The 21,242-nt window shown below is 42.0% G+C and overlaps 1 protein-coding gene across 1 annotated transcript in view; it reads right to left on the reverse strand.

The window, feature by feature from the left end:
* Positions 1-441: 441 nt before the first annotated feature.
* Positions 442-21,242, reverse strand: part of LOC110501623 (follistatin-related protein 1) — a 58,776-nt gene continuing 37,975 nt past the window's right edge. Inside the window, exons 4-11 of the mRNA XM_021579317.2 lie at positions 20,498-20,627; positions 17,100-17,132; positions 16,706-16,836; positions 8,242-8,360; positions 6,186-6,298; positions 3,105-3,215; positions 2,854-2,948; positions 442-1,990 (exon numbers count right to left, since the gene is read on the reverse strand). Of these exons, the coding sequence (XP_021434992.2) occupies positions 1,949-1,990; positions 2,854-2,948; positions 3,105-3,215; positions 6,186-6,298; positions 8,242-8,360; positions 16,706-16,836; positions 17,100-17,132; positions 20,498-20,627 (774 nt within the window). The 3' untranslated portion in view covers positions 442-1,948. The remainder of the gene's footprint in view (positions 1,991-2,853; positions 2,949-3,104; positions 3,216-6,185; positions 6,299-8,241; positions 8,361-16,705; positions 16,837-17,099; positions 17,133-20,497; positions 20,628-21,242) is intronic.

Here is a 21,242-nt window from a genome sequence, read left to right on the forward strand (position 1 = left end):
TGCTGTTAAAACATGGTTGTCGTGCTTCAATTTCTAATGGGTCAATAATAAACTAAACCTGGGAGAAAGTTGAAGGTGGTGATGAACCCCTGGATATTATCCATTCATCCACTAGTAGCCTACATTATGTAAAACATCATGCAAGAGTATAGAATTATATACACACGTGTATAACCTGATGTAGGTTTAAAAAGCAACATCAATTCACCTATATCCTACTTAAACCACAATGCCTCCTAGCAGAATTTTAAAAATGCACACTGTTTGCAATGTTAAGTGACTTTTAAAAAGGATTATCATATTACAGCCACAATATGGACCAGATGGCATTGGAACACTGCCTCTTTGACCAATACAAATGGAATGTAGGCTAGATTTTCTGTAGAAAACCACACCAGCAACATTTCTCAGATAGACAGCTCTGATGCAAAAATGTGATTATTTTCTATTTTTTGTGTCTTAAGATTTGTATTTATTACAGTTTGAACATAAAAGATAAACACACAGGTTGAGACATTTGTAGTACTGTATGGGTTGTCTTGTATTGGCATATATACTCCTTATACACTCTGCATTCCTTTTAGAATAAAAAGTTATTAACCAAACTAGTTATGGAACTTTTACACAAACATTTAACAAGGACTAAACCACATAGCTCTAAGGTTACTATAAAAATTCTGCCAATTATAGTCTTGCCCATTGCACTTGTGGTTTAAAGCTTGTTGGACACAAGACCTCGACAGTGTGTGTCTGCAGGCCTATGTTTGGGTGTTAAAGGCACTGATTTAACCACAAATAATTCTCAGGATGAGTGGGATTTTGACAAATAAAACATAAAACAAATATGACACTCACCGCCACACACTAGTAGCTCACACTCTCAAAAAACACTCCCTCATCACACACACACACATTATCTGACAGATGCATTCCCTCTAAGTTAGAGATGCATCTAAGTTATGTTAGCTGACAGCAAGGCTAATCCTTATAACTGATCTTTGATAAGCACAGGTATAGTGTTGTTGCTGGGTCCAGAGTAATGCTTTACCTGGAGGGGTTCGTACATCATTTCATCATCATAGTCATCATCAGGCTTTGGTTTCAGTTCTCTCCCTGCTGTACTCAGTTCAGCTTTGTGCTTGGTGCTTTCATTCTATATTCTACTTGGGGATTCACATCTAGATGACTATTGCTTCGATGTTTCTGAAACAAGCACCAGAGAGCACTGATTGAATACAGCACAGGAGCCATTGTGACCACATGATCTCCAACTCAAGCATATAACAAATTGTACATAGGAGCAAGTGTATTTGTCAAAAAGCAGGGCATACTAACTAAACGGGATGATTCACTAAGGCCTGAAACTATGCTGCTAGTCACAGAGGGGGAAGTGCATTGGTCAAGTAGTATCATGGCAGTTCTGTAAGCAAACAAGCTTAAAGTCAAGTGTATGACATCCCACTACCTTCCCCTACAATAGGACACTGTCATCGTCTTGCTCTACACTTCTAACACATCTTGAAGGACTTTCAAGATGATTTTGTTTCCTTGATGAAGAAAGTTGTCCCAACAGCTCACTCCTAACATCTCTCATCTTTCTCATTCCAAACAATTACTGCTTGCTATTTTACTAACAAGAGCCATACTGTCTCTATATTGTATACATAGGAAGAAGAAGAAAACTGTAACAGTAAAAAATGGCCCCATTCCTAGTGCAGGGTGCAGTAATACAATCACAAATAAAGACAGTACTTAACACAAGGAACTCCTAAAATAATACTCTAGACTGCCCTTGCATCTAACAAACATCAACAGAAAGACAGTAAAAAAGCTATAATAATTAACATATGAGTAAATTCAGCAACAGCACAGGGCCTCAAGGTACATCAAGTATAGAGGAAGAGTGACTCTCTCGCACTCTCTCTCAAGCCCTTCTTCTTTGGGCTTCTTAGGCCTCCTTTGTGCTGACCTTCATCTTCTCCACTGTTTCCTGTGTTTAAAAAGGGGGGGGGGGGGGGGGGGGGGGTAGAGGGAGAGAGAGAGATGGTGTGATAGGAGAATGTTATACATTGTCATGAGAAGAGCAATATACTGTATGCCATGTAGCTCTGATTAGATAGTAACAGACTCAATACCCTAAATTCCTCTACCCAGTGTTGTAGATATTTGGTAGTAGAGTAGTGGCCTGAGGGCACACACTTAATGTGCTGTGAAATCTATTGTTAAATGTACTGTAATGTTTTTAAAATTATGTAACTGTCTTAATGTTGCTGGACCCCAGGAAAAGTAGTTGCTGCCTTGGCAGCCGATAATGGGTCGCATGATCTGTACAAGGTTAGTCATCAATAAAGAACAACTCTACCACTGTTTCTTTCTCAGGACAACTAAACATGCTGTATTGGCATGACAAAGCATATCTCCCACTCCTGATGGTCTAGGTCAGGGTTCCAACCCTAATCTAGCGCACCTGATTCTAATAATTAACTGGTTGATAAGCTAAATTAGACGAGTTACAACTGGAAATGGAGCAAAAACCTACTGGAGGGTAGCTCTCCAAGAACAGGTTTGGAGAGCCCTGGTCTAGGTACACTATTTGCATAGTCATGACTGTTCAAACCACCCTTAATGTTGTGAGATATGCCGAATAGTTACTCATGGGCTGTAGTACACATCTTTCAAGGGGTGAAACGGGTGTAATAAACTCATTTGTTCTAAACTTTCAATAATATTGGAGCTAGTTGATAACTCTGTCTAGACAAATTCCAGAGCTACCCATCTGTCTGGGGGGATTGGAGAGCGGCCTGGTCTGTCCGTTGAACTTTGACCAACTGTTTCCTTTGGTGACAGGCTGACCTGGTGCTTGTTAAGCTCGGTCACACGGAGACTCCATTCCTCCTCGGTCATCTCCTGCCCCGCCTCCCCGGTCTCCTTGACAACCGCTGTCTTGTCTGAGAAAGAGATGCAAAGGATGAAAGAATTACAGGAACAATTGGAGAGAGAGAAGAACAGGTGTTGAGTCCTTATCTGTTGTGCTATATGTGGTTCAGATGATTTGTAGAGGAGTCAGTGTGTCTATACAGGTGTGCTGGTGTGTCTTTCCTCACCAGTGCAGGTCATGGCAGTGCAGACCCAGTTGCCACAGGCACACACACAGCGGTTACACTCCACCTGTGTCTCGGCCCCATCTTCATAGGTCTCATCCTCCAGGGCACACTCTGCAGAGGGGCACATAGAATTCAGATTAAAAATAGATAGAGTACAGCAGATATGGTGCCTCTCTAACAAAGAGATACAATTGTGTTTTTAAGTTAAATCAATTTATTCTGTCTAAATAGGACCATGGCAATGCAGTTGAGTAGTGATGAGTTTATACATAGTCCACAGCAGAAAGAGAGCAACAGAGCCCTGATGCCCTCTGTTAAAACACTGTACTGGGCCATTTGAAATAGCATACTGTCACGGTCGTGGTATGGAGGAGACCAAGGCGCACCATGGTAAGCATACATCCTTTTTAATTACAGAAAGGACACTGAACAAACTATCAAAACGAACCGTGACGCTAATATGCATAGTGCAGACAGGCAACTAAACATAGACCAAGAACCCACAAAATACCCAAGGATTATGGCTACCTAAATATGGTCCCCAATCAGAGACAACGATAAACAGCTGCCTCTGATTGAGAACCAATCTAGGCAACCATAGACATAAACACCTAGACTTACAAAAAACCCTAGACATACAAAAAACCCTAGACAATGCAAAAACTAACAAATCACCCTCGTCACACTCTGACCTAACCAAAAATAAAGAAAACTAAGATAACTAAGGTCAGGGCATGACACATACAGAGGATTTGGAAAGTATTCAGACCCCTTAACTTTTTCCATATTATGTTACGTTACAGCCTTATTCTAAAATGGATAAAATAGTTTTTCCCCCTCATCAATCTACTCAAAATACCCCATAATGACAAAGCAAAAAGAGTTTAGAATTTTTTTGCAAATGTATTAAAGATAAAAACGGAAATATCAGATTTACATAAGTATTCAGACACCTTTTACTCAGTGTTGAAGCACATTTGGCAGCGATTACAGCCTCGAGGCTTCTTGGGTATGACGCTACAAGCTTGGCATAGCTGTATTCGGGGAGTTTCTTCCATCCTTCTCTGCAAATCCTCTCAAGCGGTCAGGTTGGATGGAGAGCGTCGCTGCACAGCTATTTTCAGGTCTCTCCAGAGAGGTTTGATCGGGTTCAAGTCCGGGCTCTGGCTGGGCCACTCAAGAACATTCAGAGACTTGTCCCGAAGCCACTCCTGCGTTGTCTTGTGTGCTCAGGGTTGTTGTCCTGTTGGAAGGTGAACCTTCGCCCCAGTCTGAGGTCCTGAGCGCTCTGGAGCAGGTTTCATCAAGGATCTCTGTACTTTGCTCCGTTCTTCTTTCCCCTCGATCCTGACTAGTATCCCTGTCCCTGTCCCTGAAAAACATCCCCAAGGTATGATGCTGCCACCACCATGCTTCACCGTAGGGATGGTGCCAGGTGTCCTCCAGACATAACACTTGGCATTCAGGCCAAAGAGTTCAATCTTGGTTTCATCAGACCAGAGAATATTGTTTCTCATGGTCTGAGAGTCTTTAGGCACCTTTTTCCAAGCGGACTGTTCCATGCGGACTGTTGTGTGCCTTTTACTGAAGAATGGCATGCGTCTGGCCACTCTACCATAAAGGCCTGATTGGTGGAGTGCTGCAGAGATGGTTGTCCTTCTGGAAGGTTCTCCCATCTCCACAGAGGAACTCTGGAGCTCTGTCAGAGTGACCATCGAGTTCTTGGTCACCTCCCTGACCAAGGCCCTTCTGAATGCTCATTCCCCTGAATGCTCATTTTGGCCAGGAGGCCAGCTCTAGAAAGAGTATTGGTGGTTCCAAACTTCTTCAATTTAAGAATGATGGAGGCCACTGTGTTGTTGGGGACCTTCAATGCTGCAGAAATGTTTTGGTACCCTTCCCCAGATCTGTGCCTTGACCGACGCCTGTCTCGGAGCTCTACGGACAATTCCTTCAACCTCATGGCTTGGTTTTTGCTCTGACATGCACTGTCAACTGTGGAACCTTACATAGACAGGTGTGTGCCTTTCCAAATCATGTCCAATCAATTTAATTTATCACAGGTGGAGTCCAATCAAGTTCTAGAAACATCTCAAGGATGATCAATGGAAACAGGATGCACCTGAGCTCAATTTCAAGTCTTATAGCAAAGGCTCTAAATACTTACATAAATAAGGTATTCCTGTTATATAATTTTTATCAATTTTCCAAAATGTCATTAAGGAATATTGTGTGTAGATTGATGTGATTTTTTAAAATCAAATGTTTAAGGCTGTTACATAACAAAATGTGGAATAAGTCAAGGGATCTGAATACTTTCCAAATGCACTGTACATGTTAAATTAAATATACGTCTTTCAAACTTTCTTAGGTCCATCCTACACACAAAATAATGTACAATTTATACGTAGAAAAAAGGAAATATATACAGTAATTGTAAGCCAAAATTAATGTTTCCTTCATAGACATCCAAATTCATTTCAAACTGAGCTATTCTTTCTCATTCCTCAAATGACTGACAAAGTGTCAGGGAGGCCCAACACCACCAAATATGTTAATGATTGGATGAATAATAAAAACATTTACATTACTTTTGGTGAACAGTGTGCAGGTCGCTATTATGGGTTATGCTAGCTTCCTTTCTAGTAGCTATAGCTAGCTAGCTAAAATATTTATGAAAATTATGAAAAATAATATGTGATTGTCCCTGCGGGACAGGGTGTTATAACAGGTTGCACAGCCTCTGCTCAACTTAGTACAGTACAACAGACTGAGGAAAAATTATCTTGTCTGTAAATAAATCATATTTAGCTGTTTTTGCTTCAATGAATTTCAAGTATGTTAGGGTGAGTTACAGTAGATATGCTTGTGGTTGTGGTGAATAAGTTTGCTATTTTGATTAACATAATGTAAATCCCATGCACTTTAAATGCATACTGCAATTTACTGCATGTATTGGAGAGGTTGATATAGAGGTATTTGTGTAATGAACTGAGAAAAAAAACGTGTGATGTCAGCAGTAGTGTGCAATGTTGTCATCATAGAGTAATGGGGTCAAAGGTCATGTGTCTGTGAGCTCACTCTTCTCGGGTGGGTTGAAGCCGGGCTTCAGGCAGTTGAGGAACTCATCGAAGCTAAGCTTCCAGTCAGCGTTCTCATCTGACAGCTCGATCAGGGCGTCCACACACAGGCTTCTGGGAACAGGACAAAGAAACGCACACACAAGTTCACATCCACTGCCTGTACTCATAGTTATGTATAGCTGTTGAGATGGTTATTGGGCATAGCTTCTGACTGATAAAAAAGTTAGTGGTTGATTTTGCATAGAGAATCTTCCTACACTGTAAACAAATCTGTTGTTTCAACTTATTAAGTAACTGGTTCCACAACTTTTTTTTTTTGTTTACTCAAATGTTGAGTCCAAGTGTTACCTGAACCATCTCAAAAAGTTGCCTCAAATTTAGCTCCACCCTGTGACTAGGGTGGGCATTCTATGTTCTTTTTTCTATGTTTTTGTATTTCTTTGTTTTTGGCCGGGTATGGTTCTCAATCAGGGACAGCTGTCTATCGTTGTCTCTGATTGGGAACCATACTTAGGTAGCTCTTGCTCACATGGGTTTTGTAGGTAGTTATTTTCTGTTTTGTGTGTCTGCACCAGACAGAACTGTTTAGTTTGTGCCACTTTGTTCTTTTTTGTTCTAGTGTTCAGTTTCATTAAAGATCATGAACACATACCACCTCGGTCCTCTTCTTCAAACAGCCGTTACAAAATGATGTGTTTGCTCAGAAATGGTCTCATAATTTATGTTCATTCAACTATAAATTATTATTTGGGCATCTTAACTAAAAAAGGCTGTGCAACTGGTCACACACACAATGCTTTTAACATACAATATTTACCACACATTAACATTGTGCACATTCTCTTATACAGTAATTACGATTCAACATGTCCTCACCTGAGATTTGAATTCACAACCTCTTGGTTTCACAGCATTCCAGTCTTCCTGGTAGGCCACCATGTCTGTGTCGAAGACTGATTTTACCTGTATTGCTACACTTTGCACTTCAAAGTAAATCTCAGCTTTGTTAAAAGTACACTCAACAAAAACTATTTTATTTATCATAGTGATTCAGGACTAACATTAAAACAGAATAATATGCGCCAACAACAGACAACTACACAGAAAAAACTACAATTGCTGAAATAAGTAAATCAAATCAATGATGAGAGAATAATCAGATTAACTTATAAATGACCCAGACGTGGAGACATAGCAGGAAGATCAGAATGCCATGAACCAAGAGGTTGCGAATTCAAATCCCAGGTGAAGACATGTTGAATAATAATGACTGTATCAATGCACAATGTAATCACGAATGTCAAATATGTAAGTTAAAAGCATTGTTAGTGTGTGTAACCAGTTGCACAAACTTTTTTAGTTAGAAAAATAATAATTTATAGTTGAATGAACATATGAGACAACTTGAAAAAACACATAATTTTAAATTGACTGGATTTTGCCTACGTTTTCTCAAGTTGGAGCTAAAGTTTGGGCCAACAATTTTTTTTTCTTCCAGGTAGCATTTGGACCAAAAAAGTTGAGTAAACTAAAAGGATGTGACACCAGTGACACCAGTTACTTAACAATAATTAGTTGAAACAAATACATTTGCTTTTACACTGTATCCATCCTTCATTTGCAAGGCCAAGAGTTTTCCCTAGTCAAGTCACATGGCCAGGAATTACTCAGGGGCCTACTCATGTGTGGGCAATACAAGCGGCTTATTTAATCAGTTTATTTTCTCCAAACCTGAAGAAGCATTGCAGCACTGCTCCAGTGAGCAGCGAAGTGGAAACCCAGGCTCTGATAATGCACAGAACAGATGTCTGTGAGGGTAATAGCCACAGGAGGCCCCCGGTGCAGTTTAGACTGGGTCACACAGGGTTTAAGGCTCAGAGAGAGGGAAAGTAGGGCATAATATAGCACCAGCTCCTCAGAAGCCCTCTACTGTACAGCTGAGGATAAGATATAGATACTGTAGAGGTATTCATAAACACTACACCAGAAATAGATAATCTTTTTAAAGATGAAATAGCACACAAGCACACACTCACTCACACACGCACACTGACCTGAGCAGCTTGTTGCTCTCCTGGTCTGCGTATGACTGCATGTCCACGTTGGAGTCATTATGTTGGATGAACTTGAGGAGCTCTGAGGAGTCCAGCGTGGAGTCACCATTGTCGTAGTTCTGTGTACGCACACACGCACACACACACACACACACACACACACACACACACACACACACACACACACACACACACACACACACACACACACACACACACACACACACACACACACACACGCAGAGTTAGTAGGAGGAGAGAAGAGTTTCTCTATCAATCACTCTAACAATATCTCCATTTAACTGATAAAACACCTGCTTCTAGTCTGCTAATCCAGAGAGAGGGGGGACAAATGGAAATGGAACTCTATAACAGCTATAGAGTTCTATTCTATAAAGAGAGAGATTGACAGACAGACATGGTGAATAGGGAGAGAAAGTGAGACAGTCTCCAGAAAGAGAGGGGGGAGGGGTGCGATGGCCCTGCCAGATAAGGGGATTGAGGGGTTTGGATGCAGGGACCTGTTGCCTTGGAAATAGATATGGTCTTTAATCCCTTTCCCCACGGGGGTCCCCCAGGGTGAACCTCTATATTGGGTGGAGGGAAACTTAAAGTCTCCATTATATTTTTAAATCAAATCAAATTTATTTGTCACATACACATGGTTAGCAGATGTTAATGCGAGTGTAGCGAAATGCTTGTGCTTCTAGTTCCGACAATGCAGTAATAACCAACGAGTAATCTAACTAACAATTCCAAAACTACTACCTTATACACACAAGAGTAAAGGGATAAAGAATATGTACATAAAGATATATGAATGAGTGATGGTACAGAGTGGCATAGGCAAGATGCAGTAGATGGTATCGAGTACAGTATATACATATGAGATGAGTATGTAAACAAAGTGGCATAGTTTAAAGTGGCTAGTGATACATGTATTACATAAAGATGCAGTAGATGATATAGAGTACAGTATCTACGTATACATATGAGATGAATAATGTAGGGTATGTAAACATTATATTAAGTAGAATTGTTTAAAGTGGCTAGTGATATATTTTACATCAATTCCCAATATTAAAGTGGCTGGAGTTGAGTCAGTGTGTGGCAGCAGCCACTCAATGTTAGTGGTGGGTGTTTAACAGTCTGATGGCCTTGAAATAGAAGCTGTTTTTCAGTCTCTCGGTCCCAGCTTTGATGCACCTGTACTGACCTCGCCTTGTGGATGATAGCGGGGTGAACAGGCAGTGGCTCGGGTGGTTGTTGTCCTTGATGATCTTTATGGCCTTCCTGTGACATCGGGTGGTGTAGGTGTCCTGGAGGGCAGGTAGTTTGCCCCCGGTGATGCGTTGTGCAGACCTCACTACCCTCTGGAGAGCCTTACGGTTGTGGGCGGAGCAGTTGCCGTACCAGGCGGTGATACAGCCCGACAGGATGCTCTCGATTGTGCATCTGTAGAAGTTTGTGAGTGCTTTTGGTGACAAGCCACATTTCTTCAGCCTCCTGAGGTTGAAGAGGCGCTGCTGCGCCTTCTTCACGATGCTGTCTGTGTGGGTGGACCAATTCAGTTTGTCTGTGATGTGTACGCCGAGGAACTTAAAACTTACTACCCTCTCCACTACTGTCCCATCAATGTGGATAGGGGGGTGTTCCCTCTGCTGTTTCCTGAAGTCCACAATCATCTCCTTAGTTTTGTTGACGTTGAGTGTGAGGTTATTTTCCTGACACCACACTTTAGTGCGTAGATGTGGTGGTATGTGGGACTATACTAAAGTCTCCATTTTACGTGTGGCTGTGCATTTTGTTGCCAACCTTACTTTGCTACCTGACAACTTTACGGTTTTTACTTTTTAATTACTGTTTATATTTTTAGTTTTTCCCTCACTCAACTTTTTTTCATTCAGCGTTTTCACTCCGGACGCTTTATCTGGACGTGGTTCGTCAGGACCTCCAACAGCCGAAGCTAAGTAGTAACATTAACATGATGCCTTCTAATTGCAGTCGCTGTACTCATAATATACAGGAGAACGATCGCCTTACGGCAGGGTAGCTGTGCTGATAGCCCAGCTTCAGATGCAATCGTTAGGCAAGGGTAATTTCAGTGTAGGAAAGGATGAAACAGCGTCTGTGCCACCAGTAAGTACAGATAGTAACGTTAGTATAAATCCCCTCGCACGGTCCCCGCAGCCGGACAACTTTCTCATGGCTTCTGGAGGGAAATGCTGTAGGAATGCTCAATCGGTGTCGCTCATTCAGCCGACAGAAACTTTCAACCTGTTTTCCCCATTAAGCAGCGAGTCGGAGTCTGAGGCCGAGCCTTCTCTTGTCTCTACTCCTCCCGTTACGGGGTCAGAGACGCCGAAGCTTCCCACCATTAGCTCTGACAAATTGAAAACCCTAGTCATTGGCGACCCCATTACCCGCAGTATTAGACTTAAAACGAATCATCCAGCGATCATACACTGTTTACCAGGGGGCAGGGCTACCGACATTAAGGCTAATCTGAAGATGGTGCTGGCTAAAGCTAAAACTGGCGAGTGTAGAGAGCATAGAGATATTGTTATCCACGTCGGCACCAACAATGTTAGGATGAAACAGTCAGAGGTCACCAAGTGCAAAATAGCTTCAGCGTGTAAATCAGCTAGAAAGATGTGTCGGCATCGAGTAATTGTCTCTGGCCCCCTCCCAGTTAGGGGGAGTGATGAGCTCTACAGCAGAGTCTCACAACTCTGGTTGAAAACTGTTTTCTACCCCTCCCAAAAGATAGAATTAGTAGATAATTGGCCCTCTTTCTGGGACCAAGCCTGACCTGCTGAGGAGTGACGGACTCCATCCTAGCTGGAGGGGTGCTCTCATTTTATCTACCAACATAGACAGGGCTCTAACTCCTCTAGCTCCACAATGAAATAGAGTGCAGGCCAGGCAGCAGGCTGTTAGCCAGCCTGCCAGCTTAGTGGAGTCTGCCACTAGCACAGTCAGTGTAGTCAGCTCAGCTATCCCCATTGAGATTGTGTCTGTGCCTCGACCTAGGTTGGGAAAAACTAAACATGGCGGTGTTCGCCTAAGCAATCCCACTAGGATAAAGACCTCCTCCATTCCTGCCATTATTGAAAGAGATCGTGATACCTCACATCTCAAAATAGGACTACTTAAAGTTAGATCCCTCACTTCAAAGGCAGTTATAGTCAATGAACTAATCACTGATCATAATCTTGATGTGATTGGCCTGACTGAAACATGGCTTAAGCCTGATGAATTTACTGTGTTAAATGAGGCCTCACCTCCTGGTTACACTAGTGACCATATCCCCCGTGCATCCCACAAAGGCAGAGGTGTCGTCTTTTGAGCTTCTAGTCATGAAATCAATGCAGCCTACTCAATCACTTTTTAATAGCTACTGTTTACAGGCCTCCTGGGCCATATACAGCGTTCCTCATTGAGTTCCCTGAATTCCTATCGGACCTTGTAGTCATAGCAGATAATATTGTAATTTTTGGTGACTTTAATATTCACATGGAAAAGTCCATAGACCCACTCCAAAAGGGTTTCAAAGCCATCATCGACTAAGTGGGTTTTGTCCAAGATGTCTCTGGACCGACTCACTGCCACAGTCATACTCTGAACCGAGTTTTGTCCCATGGAATAAATGTTGCGGATCTTAATGTTTTTCCTCATAATCCTGGACTATCGGACCACCATTTTATTACGTTTGCAATTGCAACAAATAATCTGCTCAGACCCCAACCAAGGAGCATCAAAAGTCGTGCTATAAATTCACAGACAACACAACGATTCCTTGATGCCCTTCCAGACTCCCTCTGCTTACCCTAGGACGTCAGTGGACAAAAATCAGTTAACCACCTAACTGAGGAACTCAATTGAACCTTGCGCAATACCCTAGATGCAGTTGCACCCCTAAAAACTAAAAACATTTCTCATAAGAAACTAGCTCCCTGGTATACAGAAAATACCCGAGCTCTGAAGCAAGGTTCCAGAAAATTGGAACAGAAATGGCGCCACACCAAACTGGAAGTCTTCCGACTAGCTTGGAAAGACAGTACTGTGCAGTATCGAAGAGTCCTCACTGCTGCTCGATCATCCTATTTTTCCAATTTAATTGAAGAAAATAAGAACAATCCAAAATGTATTTTTGATACTGTCGCAAAGCTAACTCAAAAGCAGCATTCCCCAAGTGAGGATGTCTTTCCCTTCAGTAGTAATAAATTCATGAACTTCTTTGAGGAAAAGATCATGATTATTAGAAAGCAAATTACGGACCTGCGTCTGCACAACTCTGCCAGGAACTAGGATCAAGAGAGACACTCAAGTGTTTTAGTACTATATCTCTTGACACAATGATGAAAATAATCATGGCCTCTAAACCTTCAAGCTGCATACTGGACTCTATTCCAACTAAACTACTGAAAGAGCTGCTTCCTGTATTTGGCCCTCCTATGTTGAACATAATAAACAGCTCTCTATCCACTGGATGTGTACCAAACTCACTAAAAGTGGCAGTAATAAAGCCTCTCTTGAAAAAGCCAAACCTTGACCCAGAAAATATAAAAAAAACTATCTGCCTATATCGAATCTTCCATTCCTCTCAAATTTTTAGAAAAGGCTGTTGCGCAGCAACTCACTGCCTTCCTGAAGACAAACAATATATACGAAATGCTTCAGTCTGGTTTTAGACCCCATCATAGCACTGAGACTGCACTTGTGAAAGTGGTAAATTACTTTTTAATGGCATCAGACCGAGGCTCTGCATCTGTCCTCGTGCTCCTAGACCTTAGTGCTGCTTTTGATACCATCGATCATCACATTCTTTTGGAGATATTGGAAACCCAAATTGGTCTACACAGACAAGTTCTGGCCTGGTTTAGATCTTATCTGTCGGAAAGATATCAGTTTGTCTCTGTGAATGGTTTGTCCTCTGACAAATCAACTGTAAATTTCGGTGCTCCTCAAGATTCGTTTTAGGACCACTATTGTTTTCCATATATATTTTACCTCTTGGGGATGTCATTCAAAAACATAATGTTAACTTTCACTGCTATGCGGATGACACACAGCTGTAAATTTCAATGAAACATGGTGAAGCCCCAAAATTGCCCTCGCTAGAAGTCTGTGTGTCAGACATAATGCAGTGGATGGCTGCAAGCTTTCTACTTTTAAACTCGGACAAAACCTAGATGCTTGTTCTAGGTCCCAAGAAACAAAGAGATCTTCTGTTGAATCTGACAATTAATCTTAATGTTTGTACAGTCGACTCAAATAAAACTGTGAAGGACCTTGGCGTTACCCTGATCTCTCTTTTGACGAACATATCAAGACTGTTTCAAGGACAGCTTTTTTCAATCTACGTTACATTGCAAAAATCTGAAACTTTCTGTCTAAAAATTATTCAGAAAAATGTATCCATGCTTTTGTTACTTCTAAGTTAGGTTGGGTTATAAAGCACTAAATAAACTTCAGTTAGTGCTAAATACGGCTGCTAGAATCCTGACTAGAACCAAAACAATTGATCATACTACTCCAGTGCTAGCCTCCCTACACTGGCTTCCTGTTAAGGCAAGGGCTGATTTCAATGTTTTACTGCTAACCTACAAAGCATTACATGGGCTTACTGCTACCTATCTCTCTGATTTGGTCCTGCCGTACATACCTACTCATACGCTACGGCCATAAGACGCAGGCCTCCTAATTGTCCCTAGAATTTCTAAGCAAACAGCTGGAGGCAGGGCTTTCTCCTATAGAGTTCCATTTTTATGGAATGGTCTGCCTACCCATGTGAGAGACGCAGACTCGGTCTCAACCTTTAAGTCTTTTCAGTCATATGATTGAGTGTAGTCTGGCCCAGGAGCTTGAAGGTGAACGGAAAGGCTCTGGAGCAACGAACCGCCCTTGCTGTCTCTGCATGGCTGGTTCCACTCTCTCCACTGGGATTCTCTGCCTCTAACCCTATTACAGGGGCTGAGTCACTGGCTTACTGGTCTTCTTCCATGCCGTCCCTGGGAGGGGTGTGTCACTTGAGTGGGTTGAGTCACTGATGTGATCTTCCTGTCCGGGTTGGCACTCCACCTTGGGTTGTGCCGTGGCGGAGATCTTTGTGGGATATACTCTGACTTGTCTCAGGATGGTAAGTTGGTGGTTGAAGATATCCCTCTAGTGGTGTGGGGGCTGTGCTTTGGCAAAGTGGGTGGGGTTATATCCTGCCTGTTTGGCCCTGTCTGGGGGTATCATCGGATGGGGCCACAGTGTCTCCTGACCCCTCCTGTCTCAGCCTCCATAATTTATGCTTCAGTAGTTTGTGTTGGGGGGCTAGGGTCAGTTTGTTATATCTGGAGTACTTCTCCTGTCTTATCGGTGTCCTGTGTGAATTTAAGTATGCTCTCTCTAATTCTCTCTTTCTTTCTTTCTCTCTCTCGGAGGACCTGAGCCCTAGGACCATGCCTCAGGACTACCTGGCATGAGGACTCTTTGCTGTCCCCAGTCCACCTGACCGTGCTTCTGCTCCAGTTTCAACTGTTCTGCCTGCGGCTATGGAATCCTGACCTGTTCACCGGACGTGCTACCTGTCCCAGACATGCTGTTTTCAACTCTCTAGAGACAGCAGGAGTGGTAGAGATACTCTTAATGATCGGCTATGAAAATCCAACTGACATTTACTCCTGAGGTGCTGACTTGCTGCACCCTCGACAACTACTGTGATTATCATTATTTGACCATGCTGGTCATTTATGAACATTTGAACATCTTGGCCATGTTCTGTTATAATCTCCACCCGGCACAGCCAGAAGAGGACTGGCCACCCCACATAGCCTGGTTCCTCTCTAGGTTTCTTCCTAGGTTTTGGCCTTTCTAGGGAGTTTTTCCTAGCCACCGTGCTTCTACACCTGCATTGCTTGCTGTTTGGGGTTTTAGGCTGGGTTTCTGTACAGCACTTTGAGTTAATGAAACTCTCAGACACAAGGCACATAGAGGAGATTGGAAGAGTCACGAGAATAATGGTATTTTGATTTCAAATGAATCTCTCTCATGTTTTCATGTGTGTGGAAGAAACTGTAACCAGTGGGGGAATAAATCACAGAGTTATATAGAGATTGCAACGTTGAATCTGTCCTATTATGGCGTCTGTGAGAGCACGGACAGCGCCATTGAGGCCATCTCCATATTCTTATTCTACTACTTCTGGTTGGTAAACAAACTGTAAGGGTGCATACTGCCACCTGGAGTGTGTTGTTTGAACAGGTATAAAGCCAAGGTTGGTGATTTACTGCCACGTAGAGTTATGGAATGTTTACTCATGAGTATAATTAATTGGCTAATTCCTCCTATGTGATCCTTCCTTAACCCATAGGAAGTCCCATCAAGTTGACTACTAAAAAAAAGTCTTCATTGGCGTTGTCCATGCTAAAACAGACTTCTGGGCCCAAAAGTCCTCCAAACAACTCTCAGTCCCTGTCGCTGAAAAATATCCCCACAGCATGATGCTGCCACCACCATGCTTCACCGTAGGGATGGTGCCAGGTTTCCTCCTGACGTGAAGCTTGGCATTCAGGCGAAAGGATTCAACCTTGGTTTCATCAGACCAGATAATCTCGTTTCTCATGGTCTGAGAGTCCTTTAGGTGCCTTTTACTAAGGAATGGCTTCCGTCTGGTTACTCTACCATAAAGGCCTGATTGGTGGAGTGCTGCAGAGATGGTTGTCCTTCTGGAGGGTTCTCCCATCTCCACAGAGGAACTCTGGAGCTCTGTCAGAGTGACCATCGAGTTCTTGGTTACCTCCCTGACTAAGGCCCTACTCCCCCGATTGCCCAGTTTGGCCGGGCGGCCAGCTCTAGGAAGAGTCTCGGTTGTTCCAAATTTCTTCCATTTAAGAATGATGGAGGCAACTGTGTTCTTGGGGACATTCAATGCAGCAGAAATGTTTTGGTACCCTTCCCCAGATCTGTGCCTTACCACAATCCTGTCTCAGTGCTCTATGGACAATTCCTTCGACCTCATGGCTTGGTTTTTGCTCTGACATGCACTGTCAAACTGTGGAACCGTATATAGGCAGGTGTGCATTTCCAAATCATGTTCAATCAATTTCATTTACCACAGGTGGACTCCAATCAAGTTGTAAAAACATCTCAAGGATGATCAATGGAAACAGGACTCACCTGAGCTCATATTCGAGTCTCATGGCAATGGGTCTGAATACTTATGTAAATTAGGTATTTCTGTTTTTTTTTTACATTTATATATGGGGTATTGTGTGTAGATTGATGAGGAAATTGTTTTTTATTTAATCAATTTCTGAATGTAACGTAACAAAACGTGGGAAAAGTCAAGGGGTACTTTCTGAATGCACTGTATGTGAGAGGTAAAAACTGCTTACATTTTTACATGTGGTCCATAGTTTTGGACTTCATATAACCAATATCACAACTGGAACACACACACAGACACACACACCTTGAAGTATTTGAGCAGGATGTCGGTAAAGTTGGAGCCCTTGACAAACCAGCCGTCTGGGACCACCTCAGTCTGCAGCCACTGGATCACACGATGCCTCAACTCATTACGGTCTGCTACGTAACACACCACTGGAGAGAGGAATGACAGAGAGAGAGACAGTGGGTGTGATTGAGCGAGACAGAGACGGAGAGCGAGAGAGAGAGAGAGAGAATGTGACACACAATCTATCAGGTACACTTGCCTTTCTGACACTCTCTAGGATGATCAAGAGAATCCACATAATCCCTGTTCTGCCCAGAGCACACCAGTACCTCCCCGCTCAGTATGAGGTCAAATGTACTGTCCTAACCCCGAACACCTGGCACAGATTCACTGTGTCACAATCACTCACCTGGGCTGGCAGCTGCTTGCTCTGCTTTCTTCTCTGCAGATGACAAAGGGAGAGAGAGCAACTGTAATTCATTGTGCTTTACAGTATCTAGCGTTTCTCCCTATCTAGTGTTTTTCACCATGTCATTGTCACATTGCCACAATAACCATTAATGCCCAAGGACACTGTGACATGATGGCCTCTTTGTGACACTCATACAACAACAGAGGAGTAACCGATTTATCATCAACCTGATCAATGTCCAGGCCAACAGACAGACACGAAGAGGTCATTGGGTGTACAGGTTCAAAGTTCAACACTAGGAGATAATCAGTCAGGTAAATTAAAGATGAGTATGGGACCATATGTGTCGCCTGTCAGTTCGCACATAGACTGACAGTCATGCCAACCAGAGTATTTGGCATCAGATAGAAATAGAGTTCAGTCGTGTGCTATACACCAGACCTGGGATAACTATAGTTTTAAATATGCTTGTTGGAAAGTAACAAATAGCTACGTTGGAGGTGACTACAACTATTTGAATACAGATCTGAAAAGCAACTACTTAAAAAAAAGACATATATTTGAATACAGATCTCAGAAAGCGACTACATTAAAAACATATTTGAATACAGATCTTAAGAAGTGACTATAATTCAGAAACTATTTGATTTGCTGCCTTCAACTAATGGCAGGCCTGTATCTGGAACAGCATGTTGCAGATAGAAATGTGATGAATAAAGCACACATTATGTCCTATACTATTCCAATCTATCTGACAGTCACATTTGATCTACACAATACACTTCTATCTGAACATTCTGTAAATGTCCATTCTCCTGAACAGGTCCCAGGTGTGGATAATAAAGTCAAACCAATCAACCAATGATATTGTGTACAGATAAGTATAAATACGTTGTGACAATATACTGCACAGCAAATTATCCAGTGTAATTTAAAAACAATTATTAACACTGACAGTGTTGAGTCTGTGGACCCACATAAACACTGGAATAGTGTTACATTAACACACTGCTTAGTGTAAAGCCTTATTCCATTATTTTAGAGAGTGCTTTTCTAGTAAATTGTAGAGTTACCACCCATGACTGTATTTGTTAAGGACAGAGGCTGTTGCATTCATCCATTTTTTGGTCCTATGGACTTCACCAAGTGAGATCCGAAGCAAATATTTTATCATTATTATTTTAAATTATTAACAAAATACCATACATGCAGTATTTCATAAGGCCCATGAAATACTTGGCAGCCATCAAATAAATATATTTTTGGGTTTCAAATAACTTGCATATATTCAAATAGCTTCAAATATGATTTGTTTTTCTGAGAGGTATTCAAAATAAATTCAAATAGTATTAGTTTCTCTGAGACCTGTATTTGAATTTTAAAGGAACAAAAATATAAACACAGTATGCAAGAATTTCAACGTTTTCCTTAGTTACTGTTCATATAAGGAAATCAGTCAATTAAAATAAATGAATTAGGCCCTAATCTATGGATTTCACATGATTGGGAATATCATGATGGGGCGGCAGGGTAGCCTAGTGGTTAGAGCGTTGGACTAGTAACTGGAAGGTTGCAAGTTCAAACCCCTGAGCTGACAAGGTACAAATCTGTCGTTCTGCCCCTGAACAGACCCACTGTACCTAGGCCATCATTGAAAATAAGAATTTGTTCCTAACTGACTTGCCTAGTTAAATAAATAAAGGTAAAAAATACAGATATGAATCTGTTAGTAGCAGACACCTTTAAAAAAGTTAGGGGAATGGATCAGAAAACCAGTCATATCTCCTTTGCATAGAGTTGATCAGACTGTTGATTTTGGCCTGTGGAATGTTGTCCCACTCCTCTTCAATGGCTGTGTGAAGTTGCTGGACTAGTAACTGGAAGGTTGCAAGTTCAAACCCCCGAGCTGACAAGGTCGTTCTGCCCCTGAACCGGCATCATTGAAAATAAGAATTTGTTCTTAACTGACTTGCCTAGTTAAATAAATAAATAAATAAATAAAGGTAAAAAATACAGATATGAATCTGTTAGTAGCAGACACCTTTAAAAAAGTTAGGGGAATGGATCAGAAAACCAGTCATATCTCCTTTGCATAGAGTTGATCAGACTGTTGATTTTGGCCTGTGGAATGTTGTCCCACTCCTCTTCAATGGCTGTGCGAAGTTGCTGGATATTAGCGGGAACTGGAACATACCGTTGTACACGTTGATCCAGAGCATCCCAAACATGCTCAATGGGTGACATGTCTGGTGAGCATCCAGGCCATGGAAGAACTGGGACATTTTCAGCCTCCAGGAATTGTGTACAGATCCTTGCGACATGGAGCCGTGCATTATCATGCTGAAACATGAGGTGATGGCGGCGGATGAATGGCACGACAATCGGCCTCAGGATCTCATCCCGGTATCTCTGTGCATTCAAATTGTCTGTAGCTTATGCCTTCCTATATCATAACCCCACTGCCATCATGGGGCACTTTGTTCACAACTTTGATATAAGCAAGGTGATCATTTGCCCGCTGAAGTGGGTTACAACTGCAGTCAGGTCTAGACCCTGGTGAGGACGACAAGCACGCAGATGAGCTTCCCTGAGACAGTTTCTAGCAGTTTGTGCAGAAATTATTCGGTTGTCAGCTGTCTGGGTGTATGGTATCAGACGAGGTGAAGAAGCCAGATGTGGAGGTCCTGGGCTGGCGTGGTTACATGTGGTCTGCAGTTGTGAGGCTAGTTGGACGTACTGCCAAATTCTCTAAAACGACATTGAGGCGGCTTATGGCAGAGAAATTAACATTCAATTATCTGGCAACAGCACTGGTGAACATTCCTGCAGTCAGTATGCCAATTGCACGCTCCCTAAAAACTTGAGACATCTGTGGCCTTGTATGACAAAACTTCACATTTTAGAGTGGCCTTTTATTGTCCTCAGCACAATGTGAACCTGTGTAATGATCATGCTGTTTAATCAACTTCCTCATATGCCACATCTGTCAGGTGGATGGATTATCTTGGCAAAGGTGAAATGCTCACTAACAGTGAACAGATTCGTTCACAACATTTGAGAAACAAGCTTTTTTGTGTGTATGGAAAATTCCTGGGATCTTTTATTTCAGCTCATGAAACATGGGGCCAACACTTTACATGTTGCTTTTATATTTTTGTTCAGTGTAGTCGCCAATAGTTTCCTTTACTGTATTCTCTATATTCGTCTACCTTGAGTATTTGAAAAGTTGGTATTTTCAAATAAACAACAAAAGACAACTATTTTATGCCCAGGTCTGCTATACACACACAAAGTAAACAAGAAAGTGTGTGTGTGTGTGTGTGTGTGTGTGTGTGTGTGTGTGTGTGTGTGTGTGTGTGTGTGTGTGTGTGTGTGTGTGTGTGTGTTTTCCACACCCTGGCAGTGTCCATCATGAGCCACCTGGATCTTGAGGCCGGTGAGACAGGCATCTCGGTGGAGCTCACAGTGGTTGCGGTACGTCTTACTGTTACTGCCACACACTGAACGCTTGTGGGGCTTACAGCTCTGGAAAAGGAGAGGGAGAGATGTTATAGCTACATAAATATATCATCTTGACTCTCTTAAAGCAGCAATCAGCAATAGAAACAATAACAAAGTACTTTCCCCGCCCTTGTTCCGTAAAAAGCTGAGTGTTGGGTCTGGTGTACTACTAACAATTCATAGACAGAGCTATGGATGCAAGGACTGAGCATCCATGATATAAAAATTATCGTTTTAACCATGTTTGAGGCTATATAGTGTTTGTTTACATTTACTTTGGTTACAATCATTGGAGTAAAACAAACTTATATTTTGGGTTTCGATTAGGTATGGCAATTGAAATAAGCTTATGAGGCATAAGTTGTATTCTTCAAGAATCAATAGGTACATTTCATTCCTTTATAAGTCAAAAAAAGTATAAAGCAACTGCTGATTGCCCCTTTAACGGTCACACTAACCATGTTTCTATCCACAGTTTTTATGCGAGTAAAGTTATACCATATAAAAAAAATCATGACAGCTGTGATGAAAACTGGAAGTTTAAGGAACAATTTTATCAATGCAGACAGATCATTTGTTGGTTCGACATGGTGGGATCTTTTCGTGTCTGTAAAATGTATTATGTGAGAAATGGCAATG

Source organism: Oncorhynchus mykiss, chromosome 22 (genome assembly GCF_013265735.2).
Source record: "Oncorhynchus mykiss isolate Arlee chromosome 22, USDA_OmykA_1.1, whole genome shotgun sequence".
NCBI lineage: Eukaryota > Metazoa > Chordata > Actinopteri > Salmoniformes > Salmonidae > Oncorhynchus > Oncorhynchus mykiss.